The sequence below is a fragment of the Aureobasidium melanogenum genome (genome assembly GCF_000721775.1).
Source record: "Aureobasidium melanogenum CBS 110374 unplaced genomic scaffold scaffold_24, whole genome shotgun sequence".
NCBI classification, from domain to species: Eukaryota; Fungi; Ascomycota; class Dothideomycetes; order Dothideales; family Saccotheciaceae; genus Aureobasidium; species Aureobasidium melanogenum.
The window spans coordinates 210,824-226,176 of record NW_024470076.1 but is presented as its reverse complement, the minus strand read 5'-3'; the positions used below and the strand labels follow the sequence as shown (position 1 = coordinate 226,176).

Genomic DNA, 15,353 nt, shown 5'->3' with positions numbered 1-15,353 from the left:
ATCCTTAGTAGGTACCATCAGACTTCAGCTTGGTGTAGCCGGGGTACTTGTTGAACTGGTCCTGGTTGATCTGGGTAAGCTTGGGGCATCCAAGCTTCTCAGTGGCATTGCCAAAGGCAGAGCTGACTTGGTTGACAGCAGAGGCAAGGTTGGTGACAACACCGGAAAGAAGGTCAGGAAGCTCTTGAACAACAAGCTGCAGACCGTAGCACATGGCGTTGTTGCCCTGGGTCAAAGTGGCAGCATTGAAGACACCGTTGGTCAATTCCTCAGGGTCAATACCGACGAAGCTGTTGTTTGTACCAGTGTTGCCACCAATGCTGGCGAACTCGAGATGCTGGAGCAGCTGGTCGACAAGGTCAACGTTCAGGTAAAGAAGATCGTAGGGATCGGCCTGGTTGCGAGTGTACCAGTTCTCGGGAATACGTTCGTGACCGGGAGTGTAGGTGAAGTTTCCATCCTCACCAGTGATGGCGTAGAAGGACTTGAGAACCTCACCGTCAAGCTTGCCAGCAGGGTACTCGGCAGACTTGTTGGCCATGAAACGGTAGATGAAGCTCCACGCTGCAGGTTGAGCAACAACACCAGAGAAGGGGGCGTTGAAGAAGTAGGGGTTGCCGTCAATGTTCTCTTGGAAGCGAGCAGCTCTTCTGTCGGTCAGGAGCTGGAGGTCGTAGTTGTCGTCTGCCTTGCCGGCATCGTACAAGGCCTGGAAGTTCTTCATCTTCAACAGGTAGTCTTGACCATCGACGTACAGGTCACCTCTGGTAGGCGATGCGTCACCCTCGTACTTGTTGTGAGAGCCACTGATACCCTGAGGCTGTCCAAGAAGGTTGATGGAAGGAACGTTGGCTGTTGGGCCACCAATGCTCCATTCAAGAAGGTTACCGTCGATGGCTGCACCATAGACAGCAAGAACGGCGGCGAGATCAGCACCCATACCAAAGACAGAGGTGGTGGAGTCGATGAACTCGGTGATGGTACCAACACCGTTGTGAGGGAGGTAGTTGTGGTTGGCAAGGGCGTTCAGTCCTGGGCAGGGTCCACGCTGGTCTCCGCTGCCAGGAGGAGTAAAGGCGTGCTTGCCAGAAACATCGACCAATTGAGAAGCGGCATCGAAGATACCAGCGCCTCTGTGCTTCAAGCCAGAAGCCTTCTTCTGTGATTCGAGCTCGGCAAGAATGTTGGGGTAGGCCGCAGACAAGCCTGCGTAGGCAAGGGCAAGGGCGGATGAGATTTGTAGAGTCTTCATGATTGTGATATGTGAGTAGATGTGTCGATGAGAGAATCCTTTGAGGGCGATCTCTGGCCTTTATATATTCAACTCCAGAGGCAAGCACCGAGGCATTTTTGCAAAGTCAAGACAGCAGACATGGCTTGCGGCCGAAACACAAATCACCATTGATGGTGCAGAGTGCGTAGTAACCAACCAAAGCGTGCAACGGTGGGCCCCATGTCGCATTGGAGATGCGGAGAGAGACGTCGAAAAGGTGTGGTTCATGATGATCATCTCCAGTCATGGATGATTCACCCCCAGATCGTCCCTCGGCGTGTGGGTGACGCTCAGGGACAAAGGTCTCGAGTGACAACTAGGAACAGATGATTGGCTGAAAAAGGCGGAGATCTCCAGAAAGGCGTCCAACTGAACCACAACAACCATGCACTCGTGGGGACCTAGGTTCGAGTGATGTCGCGGGGATAGTCACACACCTGCCATGTTGATGAAGCTTAGCGACGCCGCGGCTTGCCATCCGTCAGCCATAGTGGTAAGTTACCTCCACCTGTGTCAGCAACCTAGACAAGCGCCGGAAAACTGACAGCGTGGCAGTGTTTACGCCATAGGGAGTGACCACTAGCGAGCGGCAGTGGGGCTCTCGTCATTAGGCTTGAATTAAAGCTTAACGAGGCAGATACTCCTTGTGGAAGGTAATCGCAGCCACTAACATCATACGGGTATAAGAGTCTCTACCGGTCGTGGCAAGTTGCAAGACTCGTAAGTGGCGAGCAGATATTTTTCATTGGGTGAAACTTCGCGAGAGAATTGCAGTCGTATTCGTATGCTGGAAATTGGAATACTTTACTTTCTGGATGATGCTGAAGTCGAACGTGCAAGTGCCCTCTGGAGTGAAAGTCCGGTGTGAGAGGAAGGGTCCTTGCAGCTCACACACGTGATCGACCGGAGCAAGGGGGCCGAGCGATAGCAGATAAGCTCCGCAATTCGGTCCGGGCGCAAAATCTCAGGTTGCTCGCTTTCGCATTCAAGCACATCTTCAGTTCAAAATTGTCAAAGTCACTAGCAACATGTCGTTTCGCAAGCGCAACATTGGTGTACAGAGATCTCCGGCCGCGTCATCCCCAGCAGATGCTTCAGTAGAGACACACGCCGGACCAACAGCTACCGCCTCTGGCATCCGCCCCTCGCCTTTGACAGGACAGCCAACGACGTCCACAGGAGCCTACTCGTTGGACAGTCTACTAGGAGGTCATGCAGGTCTGGCGCTAGGCTCGTCGCTGCTTGTTGAAGAGAGTGGAACTACAGACTTTGCCGGCGCTCTGTTGCGATACTATGCTGCTGAGGGCATCATCCAGAGTCACACTGTGCATCTTGTGGGTGCTGGCGAGCAATGGATCAAGGACCTGCCAGGCTTGGTAGGAGATGCTGAAGCTGCAGAGGCTCAGAAGCAAGCAAAGAGTGACGAAAAGAAGATGAAGATCGCTTGGAGATATGAAAGGCTGGGTCAAGTAGATGCCGATCGAGGCAGTAGAGGTGAACAACCATACATAGACACTATAGGACAAAGTTATCTGACTGCTTCGCAGTCGTCCCTCAACGTGGTCCAGCCCCCGTCCAGACATCTGATCACCAAGATGAACAACAATCGCTAGCCTTCTGCCACACTTTTGATCTTGCAAAGCGTCTTGCTGTTCCGGCCGAAGCTGACATCAACCATATCGCCATTTCACTTCAATCGCCCTTGCTGGCTATTCTGCAAAATGTTGCCCAGCGATTGAGCACCTCTCAGCCTCACACGATACATCGCCTAGTAATACCTTCTCTCCTATCGCCCGCTCTATATCCGCCCTCTGCTGGTGCACCAGAGAACTTGCTTCAATTCCTGCATACTCTTCGTTCCCTGCTTCGACAGTATCCCAGCCGCCTTACGGCCATGATCACACTCCCATTGGAGCTGTATGATCGCTCGTCCGCCCTCGTCCGCTGGGCCGAGACCCTTTCGGATGGCGTGCTCGAACTTACTCCCTTTCCACACCTAATGGATGCTGCAAATAGCTTGGCCGAGAGTGGTGGTGCAAGAGCAACGGACGAGCAGCCGCAGGGAATGCTGAAGCTGCACAAGCTACCAGTGACGACTGAGCGTGGTGGAGGGGGTGCGGCTGCTGGTGTTGGCGATGATTTGGCATTCACCGTCAGCAGAAGACGTTTCGTCATCAAACCTTTCAGTTTGCCGCCAGCAGAAGGAGATACCGAGGCTCAGCAGGGTAATGCTGAGGGAGGTGCACTGGGCAAGGCCACCAAGGTCGACATAGAGTTTTAGTGCATATAAGATCTAGAATCAAGGCTCGTCATCCGAGTCGTTAAGTTCCCACTTGTCGTGCTGCAACATGTCCTCCATTTCGATGGCCTCTGACCCCGCGGCTCCAGGATAGGGGATGTTGCGGGCATAGGTCCTGCCATAAGCACCATGCCGAGGATTGATCGTGGTGCCGCCTATTCGAGCTCGAACATGGTCTCCGAGGCAGCTTGAAAGAGCGAACCAGACTATGCGATGTCAAAACAAGCTTTTTCAAAGTTGTGGCATGAAAAGCCCACCTAGAAGCGCGACAAGGGGCACGAAGAAAACAAAGAACAACAACCAGAGGATATTCATGACGATCTCACAGAGAAGTTCTCCTCTGAAACAAAAATCACAGGTCAATTCCTGGCAGTTGTTCAGCTGTGTTGATGAGTCTCAAGTCCGCCCAAGTCCGGACAAACCAATCAAACTGTTGTTGGTGTCTTTTGGAAACGGCGTCATTCTGCCACAGTTTGGCTTTGTCCTTCTCTCAGGGAAAGCATCATCATGGGTTGAATAAACACTCCAACCAACTACTCTCTTCTCAAAGGTATGCTATCCCTGCAATGGCGAATCTATCAAGGTGTTCAATCGCCTGAGAAATTTGCGAGCCTGATATATGCTCTTCACAACACCCTGTCCACATACTTCGACTTCCACCAGATACAACGTGTTCTTTGCCTCGTTCTCCTTCGCTGACAATGCTTGGATAGACCCTGACGATAGTCTCGGCAGCATATCAATATGGCCAACAGCACCGTCTCTGAACCGTTCCCCATCACCTTGACCAGCGGTAGATACATGGTCTACGATGTTCAAACCATTGCACACGTTCAGCGGAACCACGGCATCGAAGGCGCATCACAAGCACTCCAACAGTACAACCCTCTCGAACTCAGATCTGAAGACGTCGCATTACTAGTCAACAAAGGCGCCGCCCAGATTATCAGAGACGACAAGAGCAAGCCACCACAATCACCTTCAACTGCGCCAGTGTCACCAAACGGCGTCCCCAAGATCGCTACGGCCAGCGACAATACACAAGACAACTGGAATGATATTCCTGAAGATATGTTTGCGTCGCGAGGAAGGCCAAACAAGACTAAAAAGACTCGCAACCGCCTCGGCGTTTCACCTATTCCTTCCACTGCGCCAGGAAGCCGTACCGCTAGTGTTGGTGGGCTTCAGCCTGGCCCGCCTACATTGAGGCCTACCGCTTCGCAGCCAATGTTGCGTCCGCCGCCTCCGCCTTCACGACAGACCTACTCTTGAGTCTGCGACGAGATCATGAGACGTCCCCCCTCCGCATCGCATGTCCGATTTCTCAGCAAGGCACATGATTGTTCCAGAGCGGCTTCGTCTGTGTTCAAGAGTTGTTCCAGACATTTATCCACGAAACACTGCCCCGGCTTTGACGATACCTCAGATACAATCGACAGATATGGTTGTTAGAGATGCACTATCGGTCTGCCCCGACTTGGAATAGACCCAGGTCTTTATAGCCCTACATTATTTATAATTCTTAATACCAGTTCTCTTTTCATGATGAGCACACTACTCTTGCATATCCGTCACTTTGCTTTCACAATGCCCGAGAAATGCACATGACACAAACACAGATCTAGTTTCTAGTATAGCACGAGATCTTCTTAACGAGCTTCCGTGTAGGGGTAAGCTTGTTTAACTGACATACGACATCCAGACGACTTGTTATGACTTTGAACCCGAGGAGACAAACATAAAATGCTCACGAATCGATACAAGTCCAAAGCTATACCTATGTATAATATAGCCTACAAAGACAAGCCATCCTTGAGTAATGCCATCGGCAGAGCGGGTGTGGCTGCTTTCCGAAGCCCAAATCTGTGAATGCATGACCCGCAACGCCGATCACCTTCAAGTTGGATGCATCGCGCGTCTCGGTCTCGACCCCATCCCGAAGTCCGTCAGTCAGACGACCGGACAATGGTGCAAATGCTTCGGGCTTGCTATAGAAGGGGCAATTGCCGAACACTGTTGTCCTCTTACAACCCAACGGCAGGATAGTTTCGAGCATACAACATGGCTATCGATATTGAACAACGTCCTCTCAAGGTTACCATTATCGGAGCTGGCATTGCTGGTTTGACTGCAGCACTTGCTTTGAGAAAACAAGGACATGAGGTTACGGTCCGTGGAATCAACTCGTCCAGACGAAGCCATAGCTGATGACGGTTCAGGTGCTTGAGAGATCACGCTTCGCGGTCGAGACCGGTGCTGCTATGCACATGGCACCAAATGCTACAGCACTATTGGAATGGATGGATGTTCGACCAAGCGAAGTTGGCGGAACTCTATTGAGACAAGTAAGGCATCGTAGCAATGATGAGAAATGACCTTGCTGACTGTTGCAGATGCGTCGTTTTGATGCCAATGGCAATCTACTTCATACAAAAGAGTTTGGTCCAGAAGACAGAAGCCGTTGGCAGACAGTGCGTATATTTATCAAATCTTGAACTCACTGACTGACAATACAAGGAATGGTATCTTGTACATCGCGTTGATCTTCACAATAAGCTCAAGTCTGAAGCTACCTCGACAACAAGAGCTGGTGTTCCTGTTCAACTCCATTTAGCCTGCAAAGTCACAGACATCGATCTCTACAATGCCAGTGTGACCCTTGAGGATGGGCGATCCTTCAACGGCGATCTACTTCTTGGAGCAGATGGTCTGCACTCTTTCACACGAAAGCGAATGGTCGGTGAGATTCAACCATATGCCGTTGGAAAATCTTGTATGCGCTGGTTGGTGTCAAAGGAGACACTGCTAGCGGATCCCAGGACAGATCGCGTATCTATCGAGACACCAGGCGCTTTTGTCGAATGGTCAGCGCCAGACCGTCGCTTGGTAGCGTATCCCTGTGGTGATGACAAGATCATGAATATGTGTGCTTTTGCTCCGTCTTCAGAGTTCCAAGATCCTGAGAACACTACCGTAGATGGTACGAAGACTCAACTCCGGAGACCATCAAGATTACTGACTTTCGATAGAATACAACACCTCTGGAAACATGAGCCTCATGCTTCGCGCATTCAAAAACTTCTGCCCTGCAGTGCAGGCAGCAATGGAGAATTCTGGAGACAGTCTCAAGATTTGGGACATGTACGACATGAAAACTTTACCTAAATGGTGTGAAGGATCTACTGCCATTATTGGCGATGCCGCTCATCCTTTCCAACCTTGTAAGACACTGCAAATCTCTGTGCATGCATAGGAAGTAAAGCTGACACAATCTAAGACATGGGACAGGGTGGTGCCATGGCTATCGAAGACGCAGTCTCTGTTGCTGTCCTTCTCCCATTAGGAACCTCCAAGCAAGAGATTCCAGAACGTCTGCGACTATATGAAAAGTGTCGTAAGCAGCGAAATGAGACCGTCCTGATGTATACGCGTATGAACGGCAGAGACGAAGGTGATGACTCTGTTAAGAGGATGACAGGTAAGCTCTAGACACAGCAACATGAGTGATCGATATACTGACTGCCGAACAGCTAAAGACTTGGTAGACTGCATGACTTTGTGTGTGATGCACAATGAGCGAAACTCTTCAATGGAGGCATTGTCTAAAGCTATTGCAGTATGAATATAATGACAAAATCATGATTCAATGCACAAAATGTTGTCACGAAAGCGATGGTTGAGTATGACTGCTGTTTGCTGCTAAGACGTGTTTCAGTCCAAGAAGTTATACTCACCACTTTGTCCTTCTTCTGTCAGACTCTGTATCTTTGATCAAAGAGACTCGGTCAGTCTCAGCTATCCCAAGAGTGCTTGACTTAGACATCATCTGCCAATGCGTCTCACAGACACTCTCACACAAGCCTAAGCCTTGATCTGACTAGCTATGGTTGACCCATATCCCTACCAGTCCGCCAACACCATCTACGGTCATCTCCGCTCGTTGAGCAACACGATCGGAGGCCTAGGAGATATAGTGACTTCTCTACACTTCTCAGCCGTATCTCCCGAATCAACAGACACAAACATGCCTTCTTTCAGTCCACCAGGATCTATTCGTCGCCGCTTTCTTAGGATCATCAGTTTTGGTCGATACAGCAGTCGCAGCGCGGATGACACAGAGCCACTCACCAAAGCTCGTGATCCCCCACGAAGACACAGTGCACCAGCTGATATGGACGTACCATCAAACGAGCAACCTACATATACCGCGCACCAAAGTCAACACTCTTCTGACAGTGCTCAAACTACTATCGTTCATGATGTATCACCAGGCGCGACTCCTTTCTCCATCGATACTTTCCGAGGCCAACATCGTCACATGTCCGATACCGAGTTCGATACGCCTAGTCAACCAGAAGCAGAACCAGAGACCATCGACACTGCCATTCGTGCCGATGAGGCAAGCTGGGATCCAACACGCCTTCGCCGCAACAAGTCAATCATGCATTGCAACATCTGCAATCGCATCTGGGAGTACAATCAAATCCACTGTCCGGGCTGTGCTGCTAGGACGCTCCACCATATATCTGGATCTAGCGAGGACTCGTACACCGACAGTGAAGTCAGTGGACATGACCCTCACCCTCTTCATCATCGGCCAGGTAGACGCATTCCTGAACGTGATGTTTTGCCGACGGAAAGCAGTTGGGCTACGCACGAACTTGAGGCTGGTACCGCTGAAGAGTCTTGGGCAACGACTACGGCCGATGTATCTGCGACAGAGACTGCACAAGCTTCCAGCGAGCAGTCTACAGAAACTCATCCAGCTAGCAAGGATCCGGGCAAGAAGCATCGTACCACTCACTACGCGGCCATATATTGCTGTTGCAGGAACGCAAATACGCACCAAGATTCAAGCACTGATGTATGTACTCAGCCATGCACACTTCGCATATGGCCTATCACTGCAGCTGGCCAAGCAGTGTGCAGATGTTCGAGATGTGGAAGTCGTCATGTGCGCGGATACGTGGAGATCTTGGAAGATCATGCCCCAAGCTGTGAGCGCGGTGATGGAGGTCACGAAGTGACTGTCAAGAAGGAAGGGTCTTGGTTAATGAGATTGTTGAGGTGGTTTTGCTGTTGCTGATGGGCATGGGATGCATGAATCTTGGTCGCTGCTTCTGCATGTTTGATTGATGGGGTTATGCTTGCTTTTCTTCAAGCGTGTGATTGTTGATCAAAGGCTATCTTTTTGCTGTCTGGTCTTGACTGGTAATGGAGTTGATTGTGTCAGAAGGCAGAACATCGAACAGATGGACTTTTATAGAAGCGTTGTGTTACATAATTTTGCACAACTGCATAAAATACTTCTATCGATAAGACCCCAAAATTTCCAAACTCAAAGCCAATTCCATCATTGTTCTGTCTCTCAAAAACAACCTTGACCACACCATTTCACCTTGACAAGTCGCAGATATGACTAGCCGCAAGCGCAACGAATTTCTGGACCACGGACTCAGCGACGAGGAAGAGGATGCAGGCTACAACTCGGAAGAGCAAGAAGAGAGCCGTGGCGCACGATCCATCAAGCGACGAAGAGTCGAGCAAGACTCTGACAACGACTCGCAAGACTTTGACGACGAAGATGAGGAAGCTCTGGACAAGACGAGCGCAATCGTCAAGAAGCCCGCTCCTGTAGCACCAAAAGGACGCTTCGAGCTAGACGACGAAGATGCCGATGACTTTGTCCCCGAGGACGATGAAGACGACAACGACACTCTCGAACCCGCAACAACATCCACAAAAGAAAAGACAGTCAAACCCTTGACCCAGAAACAACTCCTCAAGGCCCAGAAAGCAGCAAAGAAGACCGGTGTAATCTACATCTCGCGCATCCCACCATTCATGAAACCTGCAACCCTCAAACACTACCTCTCTCCCTACGGCGAAATCGGACGTGTGTTCTTGACTCCCGAAGACCCTGTGGCCCAAAAACAGCGCGTGCGCAACGGCGGCAACAAGAAGAAGTCATTCACAGACGGCTGGGTGGAATTCATCAACAAAAAAGACGCAAAAGATGCTGCGGAAACACTAAACGGCAACATCATTGGTGGCAAGAAGGGAAACTTCTACCATGATGATATGTGGAACATGAAGTATCTGACTGGGTTCAAGTGGAGTCATTTGACCGAGCAGATTGCGAACGAGAATGCCGAGAGAGCGGCTAGATTGCGCGCAGAAGTTGCAAGGACGAGAAGGGAGAACAAGAGCTTTGTTGAGGATATTGAGAGGAGTAAGATGTTGGAGGGTATGCGCGCTAAGAAGGCTGCTCAAGCGGATAGGGCTGGTGTTGCAGCAGAACCTGCTTCTGCTGGTGCTGTCAGAGAGTTGAAGAGAGATTTCAAGCAGAACGAAGTCAAGAGTAAGAAGATCAAGGACTCGAGCAAGTCGGCGCAGTCCGAAGATGTTCAGAAGGTTTTGAGCAAGATCTTCTAGACGAATCAAGACTTGTGGACATTTCAACCTTTTACGAACTTCCTTTCTAAGCCTCTTCGCCTAAACGAAACTGTTGTCGCGGCTTGCACATTCAGACTATCACGTCTTCGACCGCATATGACATACCAAACTCTAATTCGACTTTTACTTCATGCACTACTCAAACACCGGTGTACTTGCCGGTCATTCGCATCGCGGGTGTTTTTCAGCACCAACTTGGGCGCTTAAGTCGCGAACATGTGACGTCTCGCAAATCTCAGCGCTTCGTCCTCTTGTTTACTACATCACATTCCAACGTACTCTCCGATATCAAGATCTTTTGGTGTTGTACAGCATACTATTCTGACCTACATACTCTCTTCATCGGACGACCCTCATGATTGATCCAAAATATCGATTTTGGGTCGACTGCAGTTCAACCAACCATGTCAACGATGACATTACTGTCATGGACTTCGATCAGCGCCGTCATTATAGGATTCGTGGCCCATCGAGTTTCTTGAGACTTGACCATGAACGCGAAGGAGTCGATGCGATTGAAGTCTTGAAGCGCTACATGAATGAACTCGATCCTGCTGTTCATACCATCAACGTCGATGCCACAGGCGCTCTCGTCTCGACGTCGTCAGATCCTGAAGAAGACCCTCAAGAGGCAATCTTCTATCCAAGTCTTCTCGATGCGCCAAGTCTCCAAGATTGCTGTATGATTGAGATGGCCAAGCTGACTGAGCTTGATCGGATCATGCCTGGTGTGGACCTCGTAAATTACGAAGACGACGATGGCACCACGAAGAAAGTAGTATTCAAGAATACACCAATCATGCAGTATCGACATCGCAGATGGAGAGAAATCATCATGCTCCATGGCTTACCTGCACATCCTAACCTGGTCCCTTTGGATCGCATTGTGGTTGACGACACAACATCACAACACATACTCGGCTTCACAGTTCCATACCTTCCTGCACCTTCACTTGACAAAGACCATACCCAACTCTTTCGGCTGGACTGGTTGCACGAATTGACCTCTCTCGTTGATTACCTCAACTTGGAACTTCGCATTGCCAACCAAGACATTGCACCTAGAAACCTCATCTGCCTTGAACAAGCACCCACGGGTAGCCAGCTTAAAATGATTGATTTCGAGTATGCAACGGCCATGGGATTGCCTTGGCACGTCGAGGAGTTCAACGATGTCAAAGGAGTCATCTTCACTCTGTACGAAATCATTACACTGGACAATTCCTATCGAAAGGTTCATCCCTCGAAGCAAAACCCCGATCTGGTCATGAATCTCGAGGGTTGGCCATGTCGACGTGAACTAGATGCAGAGGTTGAGGACTTCCGTCTGCATTTGAAGGAATGGGTTACAAGTCGTCGAGCTCTAAGCCCGTCTACACCGACTCCACCACCGTTCCCTGAAATGCCTAAACCAAGGCCTGTCATGTATGATCTTTATACGAAAGAGACTGTTCAGATGGATATGCCACAGATGTCGCGGGCGAACGCTCAGAAGTATGGCAACTATATTATCTCGTGGCAGCGTCCACCTAGTACGAAGCCAAGTGCTACATAGTTTTGATCAATAGAATGATGCTGTTGTTCTATCAGTAGCTGAGCTCTCAATACATCTTGCAAGTCTCTATTTCAAACAAGCCCCTTCGATCGCCTTAGTATCATTCTTAACATGACTCCCCAACAAACTCCCCTCACAAACCAACGCCCTCACAAAAGCCTTAGTCACCAACTCTGCTCCCCCGGGCGACGTATGCGTGTGATCATTTGGATAATATCCATCCACAGTTCGCACAGACAAAGCCTTGTACGCCGCCAAAGTGTAGGCATTATGATCCACAAAATTCACTTTGGCATTTGTCGCTGCTGTCTCTGCAAGATCGACGAAACGAGGAGTGGAAGAGACGAAAACACCGCTTTGATCGGGGTTATTGGGTGTTTGAGAGGAGATAAGGACGTGAGCTCCTTTGGCGAGATAGGATGTTGCTGCTTGTTCCAGATACCACGGAAACGTATGTACGGTTTCTGTCTTCCCACTGTCCCCAAAACCATCAGTCATGTTTTTTCTGAGCATGGGGTAGATGCAAACACTTACTTGTAGGCATACCGACAGGTTTCGGCGCCATTACCTGGACAATCAGACCTTCCATTATCAGGATGGCTACTTCCATCATTATGTCCAAATTCAATGACCACAAAATCTCCCTTTTTGAGTAGAGTCCCGATTTCATCGAAGCGACCTTCGCGGGTGAAACTGCGGGCAGAACGGCCTGCGAAGGCTTTGTTGACGACGGGGAGGTTGAGGGAGTAGTGGAGGTATTGGCCCCAGCCTGAGGAGGAGCTTGGGTTAGTTTGGAGCGGATGAGAGATGAGTGGTTGAGATGATGGAGTGGAAGAATGAGACTTGCCTTCTGTGCCTTTACCACCGCCTCCAGGAGCCATGGTGGAGTCGCCAGCTAGATAGACTGTTTGGCCGGCGACTTGGCCCGCAAAGGCAAGAGCCAAGGGGATGATTGATATCCACATGGTTGAAGAGAAGTTGTTCGAGGTCCCTCTGTACGCCGAGTAGAACAGAACGGTACCAGCAGGAATCGCAGCACATACCTCACATCTATTATATACTCAACCTTTCTACTTCCTGTATCGTCACCTACTTCAACTCCTTCGCATTAATGAATGGCAAAAGCTCTTCAGACATACTACCCAAACTCAATTCAGAAACACTCACATCTGAGTGCAGCAAAGCCAAAGCCAAGATGTATCTCATTAATAGAATCTCTTGGAGCTTCAACATCTAGAACCGGCACATTTATCTAGTTGCGGCACATCCTCATCAACGTGTGAAGAAAAGGTGCACGTTTGGGTGATTTGAAACACCGCACCGAGTATGATCGACAAAGACATGTAAGCGATGGGTAACTGCATTTGTCAAGTTGCGCGTCAAGCGCGGAGAATGCGGGGAAACCCAAGAGATCTGTTCTGCATGCTGAGGATTCTGGATGGTTCGAATGGTAAGAAACGATGCGAATGTCGAGTCGTCGCTTCATCTGTGTCCGAGAAGGACTTCGAGAAGTTCGTAGGAAGCAACGTCCGAGGTTTAGAGGAAGTCTGGCCTAAAGCTTCTGTGGACACGGATTCACTCTTCTGCTCTTTTGATCATATCTACTTACTTTTATTTGACAGGCAGTTCTTGAGATATCTTCATGTCAAATCCAGCGATCTGTGCATGTCGTTCGCATCGACTATCAGTGAAATTGATAACAGAATGTGGTTCCGTAAATGTCGTTCGAGTCCAAGTGCGATCGTTCTCTTGGCTTTCGTACTGTACGTTCCTGGTTTATGTCAAGAGATGTCCAGCGTTCAGGTCAATGCTGAATGTTTATCAAGATCTGCTCAAGGTTATTTCGACTGTAGGTCATCTAGCTGTTCCGGGTTGAAAGGCATGTGCACATTGGCAAGGTCAGAGGGAGTAAGGGATAATCTGGCAAGCGACTTTTGTACATGGTGCTCTAAAGTCAAATGCGGCTGAAAATACATGTACAATAACAAAAGACATTGAGAGAATAAGGAGAAAGGGGTGGTCGATTCGTAGGAAGAGGCAGTTTGAAGATGGGCAGCTGAGGTGAGAGGACGAAATCCATACAAGACCACAAAAAAGGCTCTCCATCACTTCTGGACAGCATTCGAAATGCGCAAGATATAAGTGTTTGAAAGTCGTTTTTTGCGTTTTTTGTGTGGTCGCTCTCTCGTCTATGGTTTCCTTTTTTACCCAGCATTATAAAGTCGAAAGGTTCGAGGTAAGTAACGCTCTAACCAATAACCAGGGAGTTCTCCTCGGGGAAGTCGTACTCGGGAACCTCGAGGTTCAAAGGAGCGGGACCCTTGCGAATACGGCCAGAAATATCGTAATGTGAACCGTGGCAAGGGCAGAACCAACCGCCGAAGTCACCAGCCTCACCAATGGGCACACAACCCAAGTGAGTGCACACACCTGATGATAATGTTAGTTTTGTTTGTCGTGTCAATTGAGCCTGGGGTAGAACATACCCAGCATGACGAGCCACTCGGGCTTCTTGACTCTGTCAGAGTCGGGCTGGGGGTCACGGAGAGCCTCCCACTTGGCGTCCTCGGCCTCCTTGATCTCGTCGGCGGTACGGTGTCTGATGAAGACGGGCTTTCCTCTCCACTTGATGATGACGTTCTTGCCCTCGGGGATGGCGGCAAGATCGATCTCAACCTTGGCCTGAGCCAAGACATCTGCGGAAGCGGACATGTTGACGAGGAAGTCTACAGCACATGTTAGAACCATGGCGGGAGGATTGTGGTGTCGCATTGGGTGGTGTAGGCATACCCTGAACGGTGGCCTTTGCGCCGAGGGCGGTCACGGCACCGAAGGTTCCGACCATGAAGTACTGGAAGACCTTGTTCTGGGTCTCGCCACCAGTGTTGCGGTACTTCTTGAAGTCGGGGATGTGGGTGGTGTCGCGGTGGTTGCTGGTGCCACGGAAAGGGCTGGTGTAGCTCTCAGCAGTGGTGGCGCTGGAACCGGCATTGCGGACCTGGAGGGCGGCGACAGAGGAGCGGACGGCGGAAGGACGAGCGCATTGGCGAGCCAGCGAGGCTGCCGTCGAGACTGAGAGGAGAGACATTGTGAGGTGTGAGGAGAGACGGAGGATGTTGCTGCACTGAGGAGGCCAGACGTCGTCGGCGGGAACAATTCGTTGCGTCCTCCAGTTTCGTAGGGCTGAGCCAACGCCCGCTGATTGGCTGCTTACCTTTCCTCTCACAGTCCAATCAGCGTCGGCGCCTTGACTATCACTCCGTTTTGTATTTATTCCTCCATCTTCTCTTCTACTTCCTCTCCTCGACATCAACCTCTTCTCTATACAAGATGGTCAAGAGCAAGGGCTCTTCTGACGCTGGCGTGTCTCAACATCTCGAGCACCAAGCACCTGCCTCTACTGACAATTCATCCACAATGTCCACCTCTGCCAAGCCAAAGAGCTCAACCTCTGAAGCTGCAAAGACACAGAAGAAGAGAAGAACCATCCAAAGATGCTCCGAAAGTGATGAAGAAGGCATTGAGGATCTTATCAGTGAACCCGCCAAGCCCAAGGCTATTCCCAGTGAAACTACAAAGCCCAAAACTTCTACCACTAAAAAGCAAGTCACTCCAGAGTCGATCGACAGCGATCACGATGACGAAGAGGATAGTGAAGAAGATGATGAAGATGAGGAAAGCAGTGACGATGAACAGACTAACACAAAGACACCTCCCAAGGCGCCCGTCAAGACGAACCCTTTAGCCATCAAAAAGCAAACCTCGACCAA

General features: G+C 50.0%; 10 protein-coding genes across 10 annotated transcripts; 6 read left to right on the top strand and 4 right to left on the bottom strand.

Moving 5' to 3' along the window:
* Positions 1-4: 4 nt before the first annotated feature.
* On the bottom strand, positions 5-1,252 carry M437DRAFT_56345 (Cloroperoxidase; the record flags this gene model as incomplete). The annotated part of the gene is made up of 1 exon (XM_041023039.1): positions 5-1,252. The coding sequence occupies one exon, from the start codon at positions 1,250-1,252 to the stop codon at positions 5-7; it is 1,248 nt and encodes a 415-aa protein (XP_040876629.1).
* A 1,049-nt stretch (positions 1,253-2,301) lies between these two features.
* Positions 2,302-3,554, top strand: M437DRAFT_87504 (paxneb protein; the record flags this gene model as incomplete). The annotated part of the gene is made up of 2 exons (XM_041028651.1): positions 2,302-2,767; positions 2,821-3,554. The coding sequence occupies 2 exons, from the start codon at positions 2,302-2,304 to the stop codon at positions 3,552-3,554; spliced, it is 1,200 nt and encodes a 399-aa protein (XP_040876628.1).
* Positions 3,555-3,572: 18 nt separating this feature from the next.
* Positions 3,573-3,887, bottom strand: M437DRAFT_56527 (uncharacterized protein; the record flags this gene model as incomplete). Its single annotated transcript, XM_041023064.1, has 2 exons — positions 3,573-3,778; positions 3,830-3,887. 2 exons carry the CDS (start codon positions 3,885-3,887, stop codon positions 3,573-3,575), a joined length of 264 nt encoding a protein of 87 aa, XP_040876627.1.
* A 429-nt stretch (positions 3,888-4,316) lies between these two features.
* On the top strand, positions 4,317-4,844 carry M437DRAFT_68932 (uncharacterized protein; the record flags this gene model as incomplete). The annotated part of the gene is made up of 1 exon (XM_041025196.1): positions 4,317-4,844. One exon carries the CDS (start codon positions 4,317-4,319, stop codon positions 4,842-4,844), a length of 528 nt encoding a protein of 175 aa, XP_040876626.1.
* A 789-nt stretch (positions 4,845-5,633) lies between these two features.
* M437DRAFT_56712 (FAD/NAD(P)-binding domain-containing protein) lies at positions 5,634-7,194 on the top strand (the record flags this gene model as incomplete). The annotated part of the gene is made up of 7 exons (XM_041023099.1): positions 5,634-5,741; positions 5,792-5,917; positions 5,966-6,043; positions 6,090-6,552; positions 6,602-6,793; positions 6,850-7,050; positions 7,103-7,194. The coding sequence occupies 7 exons, from the start codon at positions 5,634-5,636 to the stop codon at positions 7,192-7,194; spliced, it is 1,260 nt and encodes a 419-aa protein (XP_040876625.1).
* A 261-nt stretch (positions 7,195-7,455) lies between these two features.
* M437DRAFT_78047 (uncharacterized protein) lies at positions 7,456-8,658 on the top strand (the record flags this gene model as incomplete). The annotated part of the gene is made up of 1 exon (XM_041026932.1): positions 7,456-8,658. One exon carries the CDS (start codon positions 7,456-7,458, stop codon positions 8,656-8,658), a length of 1,203 nt encoding a protein of 400 aa, XP_040876624.1.
* Positions 8,659-8,987: 329 nt separating this feature from the next.
* Positions 8,988-10,007, top strand: M437DRAFT_56293 (uncharacterized protein; the record flags this gene model as incomplete). The annotated part of the gene is made up of 2 exons (XM_041023028.1): positions 8,988-9,188; positions 9,267-10,007. 2 exons carry the CDS (start codon positions 8,988-8,990, stop codon positions 10,005-10,007), a joined length of 942 nt encoding a protein of 313 aa, XP_040876623.1.
* A 376-nt stretch (positions 10,008-10,383) lies between these two features.
* On the top strand, positions 10,384-11,583 carry M437DRAFT_56284 (uncharacterized protein; the record flags this gene model as incomplete). Its single annotated transcript, XM_041023025.1, has 1 exon — positions 10,384-11,583. The coding sequence occupies one exon, from the start codon at positions 10,384-10,386 to the stop codon at positions 11,581-11,583; it is 1,200 nt and encodes a 399-aa protein (XP_040876622.1).
* Positions 11,584-11,649: 66 nt separating this feature from the next.
* Positions 11,650-12,548, bottom strand: M437DRAFT_78044 (putative rhamnogalacturonan acetylesterase; the record flags this gene model as incomplete). The annotated part of the gene is made up of 3 exons (XM_041026931.1): positions 11,650-12,058; positions 12,118-12,352; positions 12,431-12,548. The coding sequence occupies 3 exons, from the start codon at positions 12,546-12,548 to the stop codon at positions 11,650-11,652; spliced, it is 762 nt and encodes a 253-aa protein (XP_040876621.1).
* A 1,283-nt stretch (positions 12,549-13,831) lies between these two features.
* Positions 13,832-14,671, bottom strand: M437DRAFT_78043 (ubiquinol-cytochrome c r; the record flags this gene model as incomplete). Its single annotated transcript, XM_041026930.1, has 3 exons — positions 13,832-14,013; positions 14,070-14,309; positions 14,374-14,671. The coding sequence occupies 3 exons, from the start codon at positions 14,669-14,671 to the stop codon at positions 13,832-13,834; spliced, it is 720 nt and encodes a 239-aa protein (XP_040876620.1).
* Positions 14,672-15,353: the final 682 nt, after the last annotated feature.